Source organism: Dipteris shenzhenensis, chromosome 28 (genome assembly GCF_047967505.1).
Source record: "Dipteris shenzhenensis isolate YYH24624 ecotype China chromosome 28, Dip_SZ_1.0, whole genome shotgun sequence".
Lineage (NCBI taxonomy): Eukaryota > Viridiplantae > Streptophyta > Polypodiopsida > Gleicheniales > Dipteridaceae > Dipteris > Dipteris shenzhenensis.
Window position 1 is genome coordinate 47,292,606 of NC_141623.1, and position 18,340 is coordinate 47,310,945.

Sequence of the window (18,340 nt, forward strand, 5' to 3'; positions counted from 1 at the left end):
AAACCCGACCCTTTCCAGGGTCATCTGGCCCTCCAACACTGCCCAAAACACAGCACCTATCATCCCTGCTGATTCCACCTCCTATCAGACCTCTACCAGCCTCCAGATCTGCTCCAAAATATTCTGTACATGCTGATGTGTACATCCGTACAGGTGCTGACATCAGCCCTGATGTCATCGCTGCCTTCTCTGCTGGGTTCCCTACACAGACATGCCCTCTCCAATCAGACAGCCACGTGCCATGGTCATGCCTCTGCTGTCCTCCATGGTAGCTCTAGATTGACAGGTACTCCCTCTTTGCTTTCCTTTGTGAATATGCTGCCGACATGAAAGCCATGATGCTGTCCATGTGGCAGCCCCATCCTACCCCCCCCCCCCCCCCCCTCCCCAATGCACTCCTCATTTGGGGCTCACAATGGGGAGGTGACCACTACTTTTCCAACACCCCCTCTCACCAACACATCTTGGCCCAATCCCAATCCATCGATGAAGATGCTCCAATAGCTCTCATCTCATAGCCCTCTGGAACATTTTGGTGTTGATGTCACTTTTTGGCTTTCATCCAGTGGCTCCTGCTCTGCCAGGTCTGGTTCCACATAAGCACACCACCTGTTCGAAAGGTCACCTCCCCATCTGTAAGCCCCCATACGAGGAGAGCATGGGGGAGGGAGACCTAGGGCAGAAAGAAAGAAAGAAATAAATAAATTTTATTAGAGTCTTTGGAAGACCGATGGGTCTATGAGACTTAAAGAAAACCTAATACAAATCACAGTGAGGGTGGAGCTACTAAAACAAGCATCATCACCCGTGCTGAATCCTAAGTCTGATCATACATAATCAAATACGTCTGGGTGCGACAATGAAAAGAAAAAAGACTGGAGCGAAGCGGAATCCTCCGTATGTCATGTCGCCCTGGCTGGTGCATAGCCGGTGATGGGACGCTGACATCCGTCAAGGGATGCCGTGCGTCTCGGTCTCTTGGAGGAGGCTCGACGCAAGACCAGAGCCACCGTGATTCCCGTGGGACATATCCCAGGTCTAAACAATGATGGGAGGTCCCCCAGAGTGATCTGTGTGTCCCCTCGATGTCTCGTGTGTCGTGCTGCGATCGTCGAGTCGGGGTCTCTGTCACATAGTTGCCAGGGAACGCCGTTCGTTGGAACGGCGTTCTCTTCACTCAGCTTGAAGAGAACGTCTGTGGAACTTCTGGCCTCTGGAACGGCTATGGAACGTTCCATATCCCTTGTGGAACGTCTAGGGAACATTCCCTAAGCCGTTCCCTTCATGCACGTAACAATTTGGGGCAAATTATCTAATCCTAATCTAATCGGCGCAATTCGCCGCTCTGTGTTCCCCGCTTGCAGTCGACCTCCATGCTCTGCGTGTTCGCTGCTTGCAAGCTTGCTTCGACCTGCAAGGCTGCATGCAACGCCTAGCCTATGCCTAGCAGCTTGCTAACGCTATAGTCTATCAAGCTACGCTAGCCTACGCTACCATCGCACAACCTACGCTACACTAGCCTACGCACAGCTGGCCACGCTACAGCCTACGCTACGCTAGCCTACGCACATCTAGCCTATTGTGCAATGTACCAAGTTGATATTGATGGACTTCAATTTGTTGCTTTAACACTGAACTGTGAGAGCAGCAAACAAGTTACAACAATCAACTTTGAAGTTTGAATTCTCATGGCTCCTCCACGCCCTGATGCCCAATCCCCTTGGTGGAAGGAGGTGGACTTTCTAAATCCCGAGGAGTTGCTTGCAGGAGGTTCACGAAAATGGACATGCCGCTATTGTGGCCAGCCAAAGACTGGCAGTTCAGTGAGAGTGAAAGCTCACTTGTTAGGAGAGCAGAACAAAGACATTAGCATATGTCCTTCAGTGCCAGAAAATGTTCTTTTACGCTTAAAAGCATTGGCAAATGCATATAAGCATGGTGCTCGAGCTTTTATGCCTATTGGAAGTGCAGTGTCTACATTGCTCAGTTTTTAAGAAGCCAGTGTCAACCATTTCTTCAAACAAACACACATAACGCCCTTGAAGAGATATGGTCCGTCTCAGCAATGCCTTCCATTTCAGTTGCCACTTCCAGTCTTGGGAAGGGCAAGAAACAAGCTTCCTTAGCAGCCGGCCTGCGCCAAAGAGAAGAGCGATACGTTGTTGATAGAAGATCTTGCGGCTCAACATGACATGAATTGATATATATCAAGGAGTTTGAAGGGGCTGATTGGGTCGAATGGGTAGGTTCCGAGGAAACATTGCACCTCCTTCATAGACACCTTTACACTTAGCTCAAAACACTCTCCAAACTGTCATAAGACACAAAGACCCATAACTTTCAGTAGAGACATGATATAAAATATTCAATCACATGTTAAGAGGCGCCTTGAAATGGGCTTCACTCTGATATAAGTTTCGTAAGAAACAGAGAAGCGGTCGGAAAGATATGGGCAGTTTACTAGATGGGGGTAAAAACTGTCTGAAAAAAAATAGTCACACACAGAGAGTCATAGATTTTTCGTTTGACATTTAATACAATAACTAAACACATAGTATGATGCTCCTTGAAGAGAGCTTCACGCTGATATAAGTTTCGTCCAAATCGGACCACCGAGCGAAAAGTTATGAGCAAAATACCTGCCACTTGGCACCCTGGGAGGAAGGCAGAGGTAGATGATGCAATGGGGCGTTTTTTTATAGTGGTGACATTGCCTTGAATCAAGCCCGCAATCCTTATTTTGTGGATATGGTGAGGGCTATTGCAGCTTTTGGTCCCTCTTACACACCGCCATCTTATGAAGCCTTGAGAACCAAGATTTTAGAAGGAGAGAAGCACAGCATAGAGCAGGCTTTGAAGCTTGTTAAAGAGGAATGGAAGACATTTGGTGCTACCTTGATGGGTGATGGATGGAGTGATACACGTAGTCGATCTATTCAGGGCATAGTTGCATATTGCAGGGGTAAGTCATGCTTCTTGAAGTCCATTGATAACTCAGAGGGCAGAAAGACAGCAGAGAGGTTGGCTGATTTGTGAAGTGAATCTATTAATGAGGTGGGGGCTGATTATGTCATTCAACTCATAGCAGATGGGGAGAATTCCAAGTTCCAACAGGGCAACAGGTCGCATTTTGGAGGCACGTTATCCTAAGCTCACTTTTAGTACTTGCATGGCACATTGCTTGAATAACTTGCTGAAGGACATAGGGAAGCTTGCTTGGGTTCATCCAATAATTGATTTTGCAAAGGATATTATTGGTTTTATCACACGACACCACTACATTCTTGCAGTGTATCGTAAGCTTGCCTCCAAAGACCTCTTGAAGTATTCAGAGACACGTTTTGCATACAACTTCATCATGTTGGAGCGTCTTCTAGAGGTAAAAAATGCTCTAAGGCAGCTTGTTGTGTGTAATGAATGGGAGGCGTGGAAGGAATCAGAGAGTGCAAATGCCTTGGAATGCAAGTCTTTATGCTTATCTGATGCCTATTGGGAGGATGTCAATCATATGGTGAAAATAGTGAAGCCCATCATCCTTTTGATGAGGCTTATGGATAGTGATGAGCCATGCATTGGCAAAGTTTATGAGGGGATGGACAAAATGATTGAAAATGTGAAGGAGGTGGTGACTAATCCTGACAGGAAGCAAGAATTAGTAGACTTGGCAGTGGAGCGGTGGAACTCCTATCATTCACCCTTGCATGCTGCAGCTTATGTGTTGGATCCAGAATTTCAAGGTAACAAGCAAGAGTCGGATAAGGAGGTGATGCGAGGATGGGAGAAGATACTAAAGCAAATGGTACCAGATGCACAAGAACGAAGGCAAGTAAAGGATGAGTTGGCTTTTTATAGGAAGAAATATGGAATGTGTGGCTCTGAGGATGCACAAAGGGACAGGTATATTATGGGATCTGCTCTATGGTGGGAGGATTATGGGGCTGATACACCTTTGTTGCAGAACTTGGCTATCCGCATTTTGAGTCAAGGAGCAAGTTCCTCTCCTTGTGAGCGCTTGTGGAGTAGCTTTGGGCACATTGCATCAAAGAAGAGTAACAGACTTGGGACACAAAAGGCAAGTGACCTTGTGTTTGTGCATGCAAACTTACGTTTGCTTCAGAAGATGAATGCTGGGTACAGCCGTGAGGAATTCATTGGATGGCAAGAGAAGAATGGTAAGGCAACAGGCCAGCAAATTGTTCCTGTGGTGGGTGCATCCATGGATGATGTTGGAGATGACCAAGAAGATGGAGATCGTCCAGATGATGGAGATGATGAAGAGGAGGAAGAGGGCAGCAACCACAATGCTGCAGATTTAGATTAATCATTGATGTTGACAGTGTTGAGTGGATCATGCATGTAGCAGCTAGTTTTTTAAGTTCTAGGAGCCTCAGTGGTAGGAGGTGTCACTCTCCTTTTCTTGTATCCAAATTCAAGATTCCAAGACTCAAGATAATCTCATATGTTTGTGCCTTGTCTCTGATGGACTTTGCTTTTGTATGCCATTGGCAACCTATAATGATTAATCTAGATTCTATTATCAATGATTATTCGTGAACTATGTCCTGAGTCTTGAGTCCTTAAGGCTTACTCCAAATTTCAAAAGCAATTGCAACTCTCGAATGACCTGGTTGGTGTGTGGCCCGATCGGGATGGTGGGTGGAGTATCGGAGGGGCATCTAAACTATACTAAAAAGGAGGTATCCTATCGATGTGAAACCTTAGTCTCACAAACCATCTGTAAGTCCGTGCATACCAACATCGCTCGTCTCCCTCTGCTGCCAACCTCATGGAGGAATCGAGAGCCAACCATGGCAACCTCTGTCTCCCTGATGTGCAGTTCCCATATGATCTAACCCGGTATAGGTATGTGATGGTCTGAAAGGCTGCATCTAGCTGGAGTGGAGAAGCACCAAACTCGGCCTAAATGATGTGATGTGGTACAGATGGTTTCCCCCGGATCATCCGTGAGAGCATGAGGATCTGCAGGCGCTCCACTCGTGTCCACTCTATCTCTGACATGCCAGGTCTCCAACAAGGGCTGCCATACATACTGGCTGGTCAGACCAAGGAGTCGAAGAGAAGAGCCTTGGTCCGAGGGTCCTGGAAGTGGGAGTGGAAGCACTGTCTCTCTAGCCGAGCCAGTGAGACGTATCCCCTACTCAATCTGGCCTGCATCGCTGGTCTCATCATGAAGATCGGGCCGGAGAAGATGACCCCCAAGTAAATGTATGAGGATACGATCTCAACTGGTGACCCACCAAAAGTGAATTGCTTCCGTTGCATGTTTGCTCAAGAGGTGTTAAAGATCATGACCTTGGTCTTGCCAAGGTTGACCTCCAGATGCAAAGCTTGCTCTCTGCAGGCCCCAGACTAGCATGAGGACTAATACAAGACCAGCAAGCAAGCGCCCCATTAGAGGCTCCATGCTCCAACAACATCACAACACTAGGCTGCCTCATGCCGACCCAATTTTATCCTACACAGCGGAGCAAGAGACAACAGCAGCAAATCTCAGACATGTTCCAACGACACCATTCTTCCTGACCACTGGACCACGGTCAATCGGGACTCAACTCCGAGTGGTCAGATGCATTCAGACCTACAAGAGATCCTTGAGATGACCACAGACTTCTATCGGCAGTTGTTTGAGCCCGAGGAGTCGTCTCCCCAAGTTATTGCAGCCCAAGAGGCAATGTGGAATCAAATACCAGCAGCTGTCCCTCAGAGCGTGAGGAGGTAGTTGGAGGTGTCGTTCACTAATGAGGAGCTCTAGGAGGCCCAAGGCCCTCCGCCTCAGAAGTTTCCTAAGGAGGATGGTTTGACTCCATCCATAGGTGCTTTTGGGAACATAGCCTCACCCCCCTTCCGTTCGCATTTCAAGAGATTTTTCACTCATGCTCTTTGCCTCAATCCTTAAGTCGAGGCTAGATTTGTTTGATCCCAAAGGGGGAGGTGCACATGTAGAAGCATACGGAGTCTAGACTGAGTTCCAAATGGGGAATCATGATCTGTAAAGCAGACCACGCCCAATATCCTCAGGTGAACACATCACGTCCAAGAACCTCGAACGATGAACTCCAAAACACACCATGTCCATAGTCTTTGTGACTTCAAGCAATGAACTTCGAGCATACAGGGTCCATGGCTCCATAGACTTTCCTTGCCTGCTAAACATCCAAATATTTGGAGCTGCAATCAGTCCTCTCTCCCGCCCATACGCCCTCTTTGCTTGTGACACATGGCAAAGAGGTTCTTTACTGTTAGAAAGCAAGTGCTATCTGGAGTCCTTGAGCAACTGCTACCTCTAGAGTACCAGAATGGTCTAAAGATGAATTTGACTTTGTGCCGTCGTCCTAAGACTTTCTTTTGTTCTTGGACTAACAATCCTTGGCCAGATGTCCTCTCTTCCCATAGCACACCACCTTTGCCTTCCTTTCTTCTGTACTGCTGAGTATGCCTCACCACCATCAAGAGACTTCTTTAGCTCACCCTAAGATAGGAGAACCGATTCCTCTTCTAAGTGAAGGGAGCATAGATCATCGAAATCCAGCCGACTTGTCGTGACCTAGCACCATAAGGCTCAAGCAAGTATCACGTACTCTGGTGGGAGCTTGGTGAGGATTAGAGCAGCCAACTAAGAAGAGGTTAATGAAGCAGCCATTGCCACAAGTTGGTCGTGTATGACATTCACCTACATTATAAATGGCCGCATAAGGCTACCTTAGGGAACTCAAGACTATATAGTCGCCCCTACAAAGTAACGGCCTTCATGGATGAACCCCTAGCTTAGAGATCCTCTAGTTTGAACCACACCTCCAAAGTACAAGACGCAAGCACCTTGCTCCAGCCTCTTGTTCTTGCGCAGACCTACTCATTCTTGAGCCATATTGCCACATGGATCCACCGACCTGTTGTAGTTATCCAAGATACCCTCCATATTCTAGGTACCTTTGTCTTTGTGCAGCCCACATGGCAGCCATGTGCTGCCCATGTGGCAGCCCCATGACTATTTCTATCGTCCTATGGTCCACCCCCCGATGCACTCGTCATTTGGGGGCTCATAGGTGGGGAGGTAACCAACCCTAATCCAACACCGCTTTTCATCGACCCACATTGGCCCGATCCCAATCCGTCAATGAAGATGCTCCAGTAGCTCCCCTGGCGTAGCCCTCTGGATCATTGCGGTGTCAATGTAGCACCCTGGCTTTTTATTCAGTGGCTCTTGCTCCACCACATCCGGTTCCGCTTTAGAAACTAGTCTGGTACACACGTCTACCCTTCGTAGCGCCTAATGGCGCAACCACCTTTAGTCACGAACCCGCCTTCAAACTCGAGCACTCCAAATATTAGCATCCTCCAACTGTCCCCTCATGATGGATGAACAACCTAAAGTCTTCCAAGCACCAGGCTGTCAGGGTCTATTTCAATGCGTCCTCTGTCTAGCTAGGTCTGCAACCAAAAAGTATACCCTGACATTATATCCCAAGCATAAATCCAAATTACCTTGTGTGGTCCTGTATTATACCTCACAGCCTCCGTTTGACTCTGAGTCCTCACGTCCTATAGAAGAATTCCCCTCTATGTTACTAACACCAGCCAAACTCTGAGTTGGCTCCCTTCTTCTTATCAACCTTTTTCTTTCTGTAGTCCTTCACAAAATGTCATGGCTCATCACAATAGATGTGTGTCTTTTCCTTCTTTCTCTTCTTCTTATTTTGTTCATCTGAAGAGGTCATGTTTGTCCTTCTTGGGCTTGCCTTTGTCAGGATTACGCTTGCCTTCACTCTCCTATCCTGAGCTACTAGGGATTTATCATCCGTTCCATCATACTTCTTTTCATGAGCTTCTTGTTGCAGTAGCAATGGAACGAGCTCCTCGAAAGTCATTGGCGCCGGCCTCTATCCTTCAATCATCGACTACGTAGTAACTAGGGACTAGGGAGTCCTAGCAATAGCCTGGCCATCCTGGTCGAGCTTGTCCTTTGACCAATTGCCACCAGCTGATCCCACACCACCATCGCAAGTCCAACTATCCAACACCTCCCGTGTGATAGTGACTTCTCAGTCAGCTTGCGACCAGCAAGGGCAAACCATCACTTGTCATCCCCCCTTACTCTGAACTAGGTGGTCAATACCATCAACCAAAGTAAAAGACAATACATTCATTTTTTGGGGACAACCCAGGGCAGAGTACCTCTTATTGAGTCCAAATACATTCAATTTAGAGGGACAACTCAAGGCTAAGAACCTTTATTTGACTCAACACAAACACGCATAGCATAGGGACCTAGAAAGCCCAACCCTGGTCAAATGGATCCTCGTCGTCAAGAGAGAGGCCGTGAACCTCTGCTGTAGCTGCATGTATCTCCTCTGGGTGCTCTTCAAAAGATTGGCATGATGCTTCTCTTGTTCCTGTGCTTTCTTCTTGAAGCAATGGGCTTCAATGTGTCCTTTCCTCTTGCAAAACCTGCAAATAATGTCCTTGTTGGTCTTCCATATGCTTGTGGAAGCAAATGCATGATCAATAGGAGAGGCAAGAGCGGCTTCCTTATTGCGACGATCCTTCTCAATGAGGAGGGCCACCATATCATCAAACGTGGTAGTGGCAAGACGAAGAATCTAAAGAGTGTTCTCAAAGCGAGAAATGCCATGCATACTCTTCATAAGGACGGCCCTATCAGGTGGCCGACTACACAGCAACAGTAATAAAAGGCTGTTCTTGGCATTGAAAACCTCTGAAACTGCTCTGTTGAAGGCAGCTATGCAGCAACAGCACACGGGATGCGGATTGTGGAGACGAAATCCTCTGAAACAGACTTGAAGGTCCACACGTGCAAGTGCAATGATCCGGCCATCAAGCAGGGAGGGAGAAAATATGCCGACCAGTTATCCGAGAGGCTGCCAAAGGCCTAGCTACAGCTCCAAGAGAGCTTGAATGAAGGCGGCAGGCTGTGGAGGCACTAAACAGATGCAAATGCTTGAAGGAAGGAGGCAGCTAGAGGTTAGATGAACCAATTGAAAGAAGGAGACAGCATAGGCGAAATTAGGGTTAGGACTAGAGAGGATGACGTAGCAGCTATGGAAGGTGGCTCTGATACCAGTTAGAAATATGGTGGAGAGAGAGAGAGAGAGGAGACAGCATAGGCAAAATTAGGGTTAGGGCTAGAGAGGATGACATAGCAGCTCTGGAAGGTGGCTCTAATACCATGTTAGAAATATGGTGGAGAGAGAGAGAGAGAGAGAGAAGGTTAGGATGTGAAGAAATGATGCACAAATGAAGACATAATGAAAGGCTCTCATTCATTCATCAAATATGACAAGACAAGTGAAGTACAAACCTTATATAGGCTACTCACTCACACACTGGCACCTAGTGCATATGGGATAAGTCCCATGATGACACATGGCACTCACGCAAGACTCACACACATAGACTACTACTAGATCACCTAGTACTACACACCAACACTTCACACCAACACACTCTTTGACTATGATATCTCCAACACAACTATTGTCGGTTAATCCCGCACCACCTTCATCTTGGTGATGTGTTCCTGTACTGATTCCCCTTCATCCATCCTCATGCCGTACAGCTCTGTCTCAAGGTCCAAAATTCCCACCTCATTGTCAAGCTCATACACATCCCTCAATGTCGTCCAAGCCTCGAAAGAAGTGTTCGCCGTATGAATATGAGGCAGCACCATATCTGCCGTCGTTCCCACAATGATAGCCAAGGCTTCCGCAACCCAGATCTGCCATGCTCTCACTAATATAGCGTCCGCTGGGATTATCACCGCGATGTGGCCGGAGTAGTTAGGTATCCAGACGTATCAGCTATGTCCCCGTCGCAATCCCCCATGATTCCCTCAACACTAAGTGGCTTCAAACCTTCATTTTCCAGAACAAGTAGTTGGTCCCATCGAGCTTGCCTGTCTCACCAAAATTTGGGATCTGGTATCTATTGGCCATGATAATGAACTGAAAGAGATAAGAGTGTTGTACACCTATCTAAACCTGAGCCTCCCACCTGGATACAATCCTTCAGGCGCTTGCCTGAACTTGAGCCTCCCGTCTAGGTACAATCCTACAGATACCAAAGCTAATTCCTCTGAGCAATGAATCAAGGTCATCCTTTAGCAAGGTCCTTGCCTTCAAGCTGCACTTCCCGATAGCTTCCCACAAGAGAGTATCCCGCAGTGGAAGACTAATAGATTAGCCCAGGAATTACACACGGAAGTGTTTCACTATAAAATCAAGCTTCATAACCATGTGTGTACTTCACAACTATTCATGTGCACAAAGTAGCAAAAGGATTGTGCTCAAGACAATATAGAAGCAACTCTTATATATTTTTGTCCATCCACAAATTGGACAAGATACAATAACAAAAATGTTCTCCTACTATACGCCTGGCACCTCTAGATCTCTGAGCCCACTGCAGCTTCTCTGTACCTCCTTCACCTCCTGGATATAGGCCCAAGGAAGGTCTTTTGCTGCTCCTATCTGCTAGCTGTAGTGCTGCTTCAGTGAATGAGTAAATGGGACCAAATGCCCCTCCATTTATAGGGCTCTAGGCCCTCCACAAATACCGACCAGTAGGGGGGATATGTACCGAGGCTCCCTGGCTGACTCTTGCGGGCTGCCAGCCGATTTGGCAGCCCTAACCAGCTGACCTACAGGTCGGCCTGGTTGGCTGCCTCTCCTGCCCTATAAAAGGGCCCTTTGCTGGCCCTCTTGAGCTGCTGCCAGGCCTAAGGACAGCCCTTCTTGGGCCCCACCCTTGGGTAGTTCTTTGACCAAGTGGCTGGCCATCCAAGTCCACCATCTCTGCCAGCAGCACTTCTTCCGGGCCCCGCCTTGTGTCGCTATGATGCAGCCACTCTTGTGTGTATATGCTGCCCGCGTGGCAGTCTCGATCCTTCTCATGTGGCAGCCTTGTCAACCTATGGTTCACCCCCCCTTTGCTCTCCTCATTTGGGGGTTCACAAGTGAGGAGGTGATCAGTCCTCTTCCAACAACATACAAATCCACACACCCACACATACTTGAGCATCCATTTATACAAAGCTCTTTGTACTATGTTTATATCGACACTTTGGAGATGAAGGGCAAACTCATCCGTGACAAAGGCTAGCATTGAAGAAGAAGGCTAAACAAATAGTCCACACTTTCTTCATTCAAGCTACAACTGCTTGTGAAGACTGTAAGATTTCATCTTAGTCTCTCCCAAAAGAGCATCTAAGCAAAAAATGCTTGGACAATCAATTGATAGGGCAACGCACACTTCAGATAGAAAGAATCACAATATCAGCAAGCCACAACATGGACGAATTGGCATGTCCGCTAATACGGCGGGAACATATATCTAGACGAATTCAAAAACATGCCCAAACTCATCCTCTAAAAACAGAACACGTAGTGCAGTTTCAATCTCATGATAGTCACTCAAGAAGGTCCATCACACATAGTAGCGACTTGCTGCTATGGCATTCCCACGAACATCATCAATGCCCATAGCCTCATGCTGGTGTTTCCACAGAGGGTGCATGGGGTAGTTCAAGCACCTGGTGCGTAATTTCTTGTGGGCAAGACCAGATGGTACGAGGAACACATAGAGCCAGGGTTTCTAGGTAGACAATCATCCTATCATAGGCAGAGGGAGGAGTTGGCACTATCGATCACGAGATGCAGAGTAGAGCCCTTCTGGGCAAGCTAGTGGTACCAGGTCTCACCCTAGACTTAGAGCCCAGGAAGCTCTTGCTTCAGCGAGGGCTTCTCAAGAAACACCCCTCGCATAGGACAGTGGTAGCACTCCCACAAATAGATCTTCTCAGAGGCTCCCCTCACAAGGCAATGTCTGTTTGGTGGACTTAGACAGACCAGCCCCTCACACCCAGAGGAGTTTGAGAGGCAGCCACTCATTTGGCACCAGAGCTGCAAGACCTGAAGGAACTTATGCTAGGGCATCGGACACACATTTGCTAAGCATAGTGGGACAGCAGCCTAGTTAGGTCTTTTGGGACTTGGAGAAGCCTTCTCGAGGGGATAGAGGCATGAGGGCAGGCACTGTTTCATCTGAGAGGGGCAAGCACCCAGATGATGGAGATTGACGCCTCCATCCCAGAGGCACGATGGGAGGGACTACGCAATGGCTCGACCCCCACCCAATGGTACGGATGGTTCTCAAGGACTGGAGTACCTCTCAAGGTCCAGCTTTTGTTGCAGCTCCTTGGCTCCTACTAGTTCAAATTATACAAAATAGGGACTGGGGGCCTCCTCCAACTAGAAACTGCTAGGAACCTGGAGGCAGATGGGGCTTTGGACTTGTTCAAGTAGCAGAGAGTCTGTGGTAGACCTCCTGGGCAAGGACAAGACCATTCAGCCGATGCTGGTTTCACCAAGACAAGCAGGGACAAGATGGGTGTCTGGTTATGGGAGGGCTGGCCTCTCAGAGAGACTCAGTGGGATCCGGGGGAATGGTTTTGGCCAATTCACATAGGGCAATTGGATAGAGTTGAGGAAGTGTCCTTTTTCTTACACCACTTGGATTGGGCGGTGGTTGCAACTAAGGCATCAGGCGGGTCCCCCTCGCAAAAGTGCCATTGGTTGGAGCAACAGGTCCCCTTGGAGGTGGTTTCCCACTTTTCGTGATGTTCGTGGACCAGCCTCAAGCCCCGGAAGATCTTCTTCTTCTAGATGGTGGAGCATAGAGGCCTGCCCATTGGCCCGTGGTTGGAGTAGATGAGGGTGGATGGTATATGCCTTCGTTGCACAAATAGAAATCCTGGAAACGATTCATTGTCTTTGGGGCTGCTCGGCATAGCGCAAAGAATCTGGTTGGGAGCCCTCCAGATTGTGGTCAAAACGTAGAGGATACAAAGTGACTTTCACGATGGTTGCATGGCTGACGGAGGGAGGGCATGCCTTCTCCCATCGACCCAACCTCCCCAACCTACAAGATTCAAAGCTAGCGCGTTCTCTGAATAGAGGCTCCTCCCTCTCGCCTGAGCCCTTCGCCTTCGCCAAAGGACAATGTTTGGGAGACGGTGTCTAGCATCACTTCTTGGAACATCTGGGTTAGGCTTTTGTGATGGGAGGATATCAGGTTCTCCCGGTAGCAACCCTGGTCACCATCTAGCATAATATCATCTACACCCTGCGCGCCATATGGGAGAGCGACCGCCGAAAGGCGGGAGCTTTCTACAAGGCTAGCTTGCAAGTATCTTTAATATCATCACCGCGAGAGGAACTCGCTGGATGTATAAACCTGCTCCCTTAGTTGTTAGCCACTGTTCCATATATTCCATACATAGTGAGCTGGGCTCTCCAGAAACAGGCTGATCTTCTAACAGCCAGTTGTGTATTTTTTATCTTTTCCCATGATTAGCGCCCTGAGAATGGCTAATTTGTATAGTTGATTCTCAAGTTTTAATAGTAGGTTTCTTTTCTCAGGAGGGGACACCAAGACTTGGGACCCAGCTAGGTTCATGCACAGCTTGTATCACTCATGGCAGATCTTGAGCAAGGCCCATCTACTTAGACCTACACGCAGCCTACATCAAGGCTTGCTTGGTTTATTTTCAGCTTTTTTAGCTCACACTACAGATAGACATCTCTAGCCTACAGTTTTTTGTCTCATAAGCCTGTTTGGTCTTTTGTTGTCACAGACATGAACAATTCAACTAGCAATTGCTTGCATTCTAATGGGCGGCATTCACAAAACTTTGAGTAAACAATCCATATACCTACCTTGGATTTCTACACTTTGACCATACTGTAGAAATCAAGCCAAGTGCCCAGGTTTGTTCACAAGCTTAGAATAAGCTCTAAAAACAACAAGGCAGTGTTTATCTTACAATTGTAAGATTAAAACCATGAAGTTTGGCATGCTATATCCGCCCTATGCTACGGAACCATAGACCAGCTTGCTGAGGGAAGAAAATATAAACAGGCTCTGTGCCAAGATCACCCTCCCCAACATGAACTGAAAGCATAACAGTAAAGGATAATGAGCACCCCATACACAGCTTGTGATTCCCTACTTTTACCTTATTCCCAAGCACAAATAGTATTTTAGCATAGTGAACTAACAGCACTTACATCCAGCAGCAAGCCATCCGGAAATGGTGGAAGAATACGAAATACTGTGGTACGATTATCAAGTTTATATCGGGATGGACCCCAAATGGGAGGACAAACTGATCCTGTGCTCGAAGCACTTGGGCATGGGAAAGGAGCACTCGAGCTTCTAGGGGATCGCTGTATTACGCTTCCAAAAGATGTCTGTGAGGAGCCAATAAACTGCTTGGATGCATCCGGAAATGACTTCACCAAGCCTGCAACTAGCTGATCAACACGTACTATACCCTTTGCAACTGCAGAATTCAGAGCAGAAGCTTCGAATGATTTCTGCTTGTGAGATCCATTAGTGGCTCCTTGCAACTCTTCTAGCTTTGGCTGCTTAGTCATGGACTGATTTGCTGCAGAGCCCACACTTACATGGTTACCCTGCAAAAAACGCAGCAAAAGATCAAAGATTTATACACTACGACGATAATCATAAGAATAGTCAAACAGACCATGAAAACATACACTGGTCGACTTTTCAACACAGATGTTGACTAGAATTCAGAACAAACCACTCACCTGTTTCCTAGCATAGTATTCCCTCACACCATATCACTTATTGTGTTGACTTGATAGCATTCACTGTCACCAGACAAAAACTGAACAATATGTTACCTGCTTAAAAAGGCGATCCAATTCACGACGAAAATTATCCCGTTTTTGAGCCAATTCTTCTTGTTTTCTTCGTATCTCTTCCTTCATGTGATCAAGCTCCTCTTGCTTTGACTGCGCTACCGTAACTGAGGAAGGCAAATGCACATTTGAGCTACCCAACTTTCCAGCATTTTGTATCACATGTAATTTAAACCCAGAACCGACACCGAGTCCATTAGACGCCAGGCCTGCATTCCCTTCACTATATTGACACTGGATGTTGTCTCTCTTGGCCCAATACAATCTAATGAATCGATTCCCCATCACCGCATCAGGTGCTTCAAGGGCACTTTCTGCATCCTCACGTCGATGAAACTGCACAAAAGCCCTGTCACTGTGAGCAGGAATCCGTACATGCATGACCTCTCCAAACCTCTGAAAGTGGTCCATCAGAAGTTCTTTCCTGTTGTTGTTTACTGGAATGCAGCTGACATACAAAGTTCTCTGTGCTTTTTCAGTCCCAGAGACCATGTTTTGTCCTCCACCTCCATGAGAACTCTTACTACTTTCATCAACCGCATGGACTCTGATCTGTACATCTCGGCTATTGTCTACACCATGTCCCCTCACAGATTTTAAAGTTGAAGTCGTGATATGCTTCCCTTCATCACTATCAGCATCACCAGCAGAATTACCCAGTCTCCTCAGAGGCTCAGGGGGAAGTTTCAGTTGCAGTAGGCCATCAACAGGAGAGTTACAGGGATGATAAGCTCCTTCAGAAATGTTCTTCCCTTGGACAGTGGGTCTAATATGATCCCAAACAGACTTCCCTGCTGCTAGACCTTGAAGACCCACACTGACTGTTGCAGCCCTTCTATACCTTTCAAGACTACCATCATCTGGAATCTGTCCCCAGTAATGCTCAGAAGCACCACCCTCCCAACAAACCTCATGTTGGCCTTTCCTAAAGGCTGAGAGTCGTCCCATTTGATGAGCTACGTCCTGCTGTTCTTTGTTCCAGAGAAGCTGATCCGGATCATACGAATCAAACTCAATGCCTACAGCCCCTTTAAAGACGCTAGCCTCATTTACCATTGACATGCTTATCTCATGAATGGCTCTGCTTGGAAGGCCATGATTGGAAGAGAACCGTAAAGATGATCCAATAACTGGCGTGGAGCCCACAGTCATGCTTTGCGCACTTGGAAGTGCAACAGGAAGATTGAATTGAGAAAGACTCTACACAAGCACAAAAAGAAACACAGGGACAGCACAATGACTGAAGTTTGAAGTCGTACGTGTAAAATTTTGAAGATTCTAATTCATAAAGAAATGGGAGTATCATACCAAATTACTGCTTGAAATCAAAAAGCTTTATACAAAATCTAGAGCACAAAATTTCAAATGGAAAAGAGTCAGGGGTTCGAACCTGAACATCGTTAACAACTATCCTGTTTGCACCATGTTCCATTGGGCACAAGTCACCTCTTAAGCAATATCCTCGCTCCTCAAAATCAGGACACCTTGGTCGCCCCAAGGCTGTTCCTATTCCAATGCTTAAACCCACACCCATGGCTGAAATTGTCGGAACCCCTATTTGACCCTGCATCCCTCTATTTAGAGGAAGAATTTGATCCAGAGCACCATTTTCCATTCCCAGGAGGTGGCCTACGTCTCCCCAAGGTGAATGAGGAGGAGGATTTGCTCGGCTGGGAATCACTCTGCCAGTATACAGGGTAGTAGGATGAGGAACTGATGGACCAGTAGCAGCATTGAAATCACAACCATTAAAAGGTGCACGCCTTTGCTCATGCAAACCCGACAGCCCCATTGCTGCCCCTCTAGCCCGCTTTAAGTTCCCATTCTGGTGTTCGAACCTGGAAGGACTGTTACAGCGGAAGGTTTGAGCCCCTTGCAATCCTAAGTGTTTATTCCCCTCAAAATTGAGGGGTAAATTAGCGTCACAACCAAGATCGCGATTTTGTCGCCTCTCGATCTTTGTCAATCCATCTCTTTCCATGTGAAAGAGGCTAGACACCCTACGGAGCTCTGAAATGGAGCAATCAACTTCAAGCAATGGTTGGCCATTTTCTGCAGGCCTTTTGCGCTTCCTGTAATGTCCCTTTTCATCCTGAGTACCTTTACCCAAAAAGTGAGGTCTGCTAACATGCCTCCGATGCTTGTGGTTCCGGTCATCATCTTCTTCATCAGTGCCCTCTTCTTCTAGATCACTGAACATAGCCTTATTTGTATTAGTAACCTTTCCAGGCTGCACATTGTTCAGCTCTATGTTGTCACCCATACGCCTGTCTGTGACAGCCACTGTTGCCGTCACTGCATCAAGCACTGTGACTGAATCATTTGGCTCCTTATGATCACATTCGTCACGATAAACTGATAATGTTCCATCTTCTAGAGCATGGAAAAGCTTGAAAACAAAAGACACTGTTCCTGCATAAGATAAACAATTGCCTTCATATGACACCAAGACACATTGCAGTTGGATTGAACCGAAGGAATTACAATACCATAGAGATACAAATACTCATTAACAATATAAATTTTGTCTGACGCAATTTTTCCTCCAAATTACTCACTAGGTTAAAAAATGTGTTTAAAGAAGTTCTATGCTGCTACAGAACCCCTTTGAGTGTAAATGCTTATCAAGCAAAATTATAAAAACAACCCTTCAAGTACATAGCAAGTTACCTTCCAAACAATGACACATGGAGCCTGAAATTGTTACGAAATCTATGGTCATGCTTGTTGTACTAGTGGAAAACTATAGCAAGGCAAAGGTGAGTCAAAAACCACCTTCCAAGTGGAGTATTTTACACTGTGAGGCTCAACAACACATACTGAGAGACAGCTTCTTTATTTTAACAAGCAATCCTGAGGATATTTGAAAGGCCTTCAATTTAGTACCACGGGTCCTTCTCATTGCACAACTTCGAGATTTAGATATCACATAGGATGTTATATGGGCAATCAAGGCTTTACATGAAAGAGTTACATGCAGAGTACACACGAGACAAGGATTGTCAGAGGAGGTATGCAGTTCCATTGGGCTGAAACAAGGATGCCCCCCATCCCCCACCCTATTTGCCTTGTACATTAACGAGCTGGCCTCTTTTGTGAACACACTAAGAGGTCAAAGCTCAACTTTGGCACAGATTGCCATACCTATATGTCAATGATGTCATTCTGATCTCCAACACAGCAAAGGGACTAACAAATGCATTGAGAGCGCTGTAGTCCTACAGGAGTTGAGACATGAAGTCGAACATGGATAAAACCGAGGTCATAATCTTCAACACCAATGACCCTCAGTTTCAGCGAGAGAGATTCAAACTTGCAGGGGAATTAGTTGAGATCTTATGTATATATGAAATGATTATGAAACCAGTAACATAGACACACAGGGTTAGAAAGCATGCTTCACTAGTGAGGCTGAAGAGACAATGCTTCTAGGCTCTGGTCTGACCAGCCATCTTATACACAAGTGCTTTTTAGCGTGCCCTTGCTCCAGCCCTTTGTGGCTTGTATGAGTTCCTTTCCCTTTTGGTGTGTTTTGCACTTTGTCCCATAGGCCCGCGAGGCCTTCCGCGGATGTTAAT

The 18,340-nt window shown here is 46.8% G+C and overlaps 2 protein-coding genes across 4 annotated transcripts in view; one reads left to right on the plus strand and one right to left on the minus strand.

The window, feature by feature from the left end:
• LOC147883628 (zinc finger CCCH domain-containing protein 27-like) overlaps positions 1-18,340 on the minus strand; it is a 67,673-nt gene that overhangs the window by 21,837 nt on the left and 27,496 nt on the right. For 2 of the 3 annotated variants that reach the window (XR_015543754.1, XM_087399302.1), the window contains exons 3-5: positions 16,153-17,174; positions 14,745-15,962; positions 14,103-14,510 (exon numbers count right to left, since the gene is read on the minus strand). Coding sequence is in view for 1 of the 3 variants with exons in the window: in XM_087399302.1 (XP_087255428.1) it covers positions 14,103-14,510; positions 14,745-15,962; positions 16,153-17,174 (2,648 nt within the window). In the remaining 2 variants the exon portion in view is untranslated. Of the gene's footprint in view, positions 1-14,102; positions 14,511-14,648; positions 15,963-16,152; positions 17,175-18,340 lie in introns of those variants that run through there. The other variant, XR_015543755.1, reaches the window with a different exon arrangement.
• Positions 3,196-4,321, plus strand: LOC147883629 (uncharacterized). Its single transcript, XM_087399230.1, has one exon. The coding sequence runs from the start codon at positions 3,359-3,361 to the stop codon at positions 4,319-4,321; it is 963 nt and encodes a 320-aa protein (XP_087255356.1). The 5' UTR covers positions 3,196-3,358.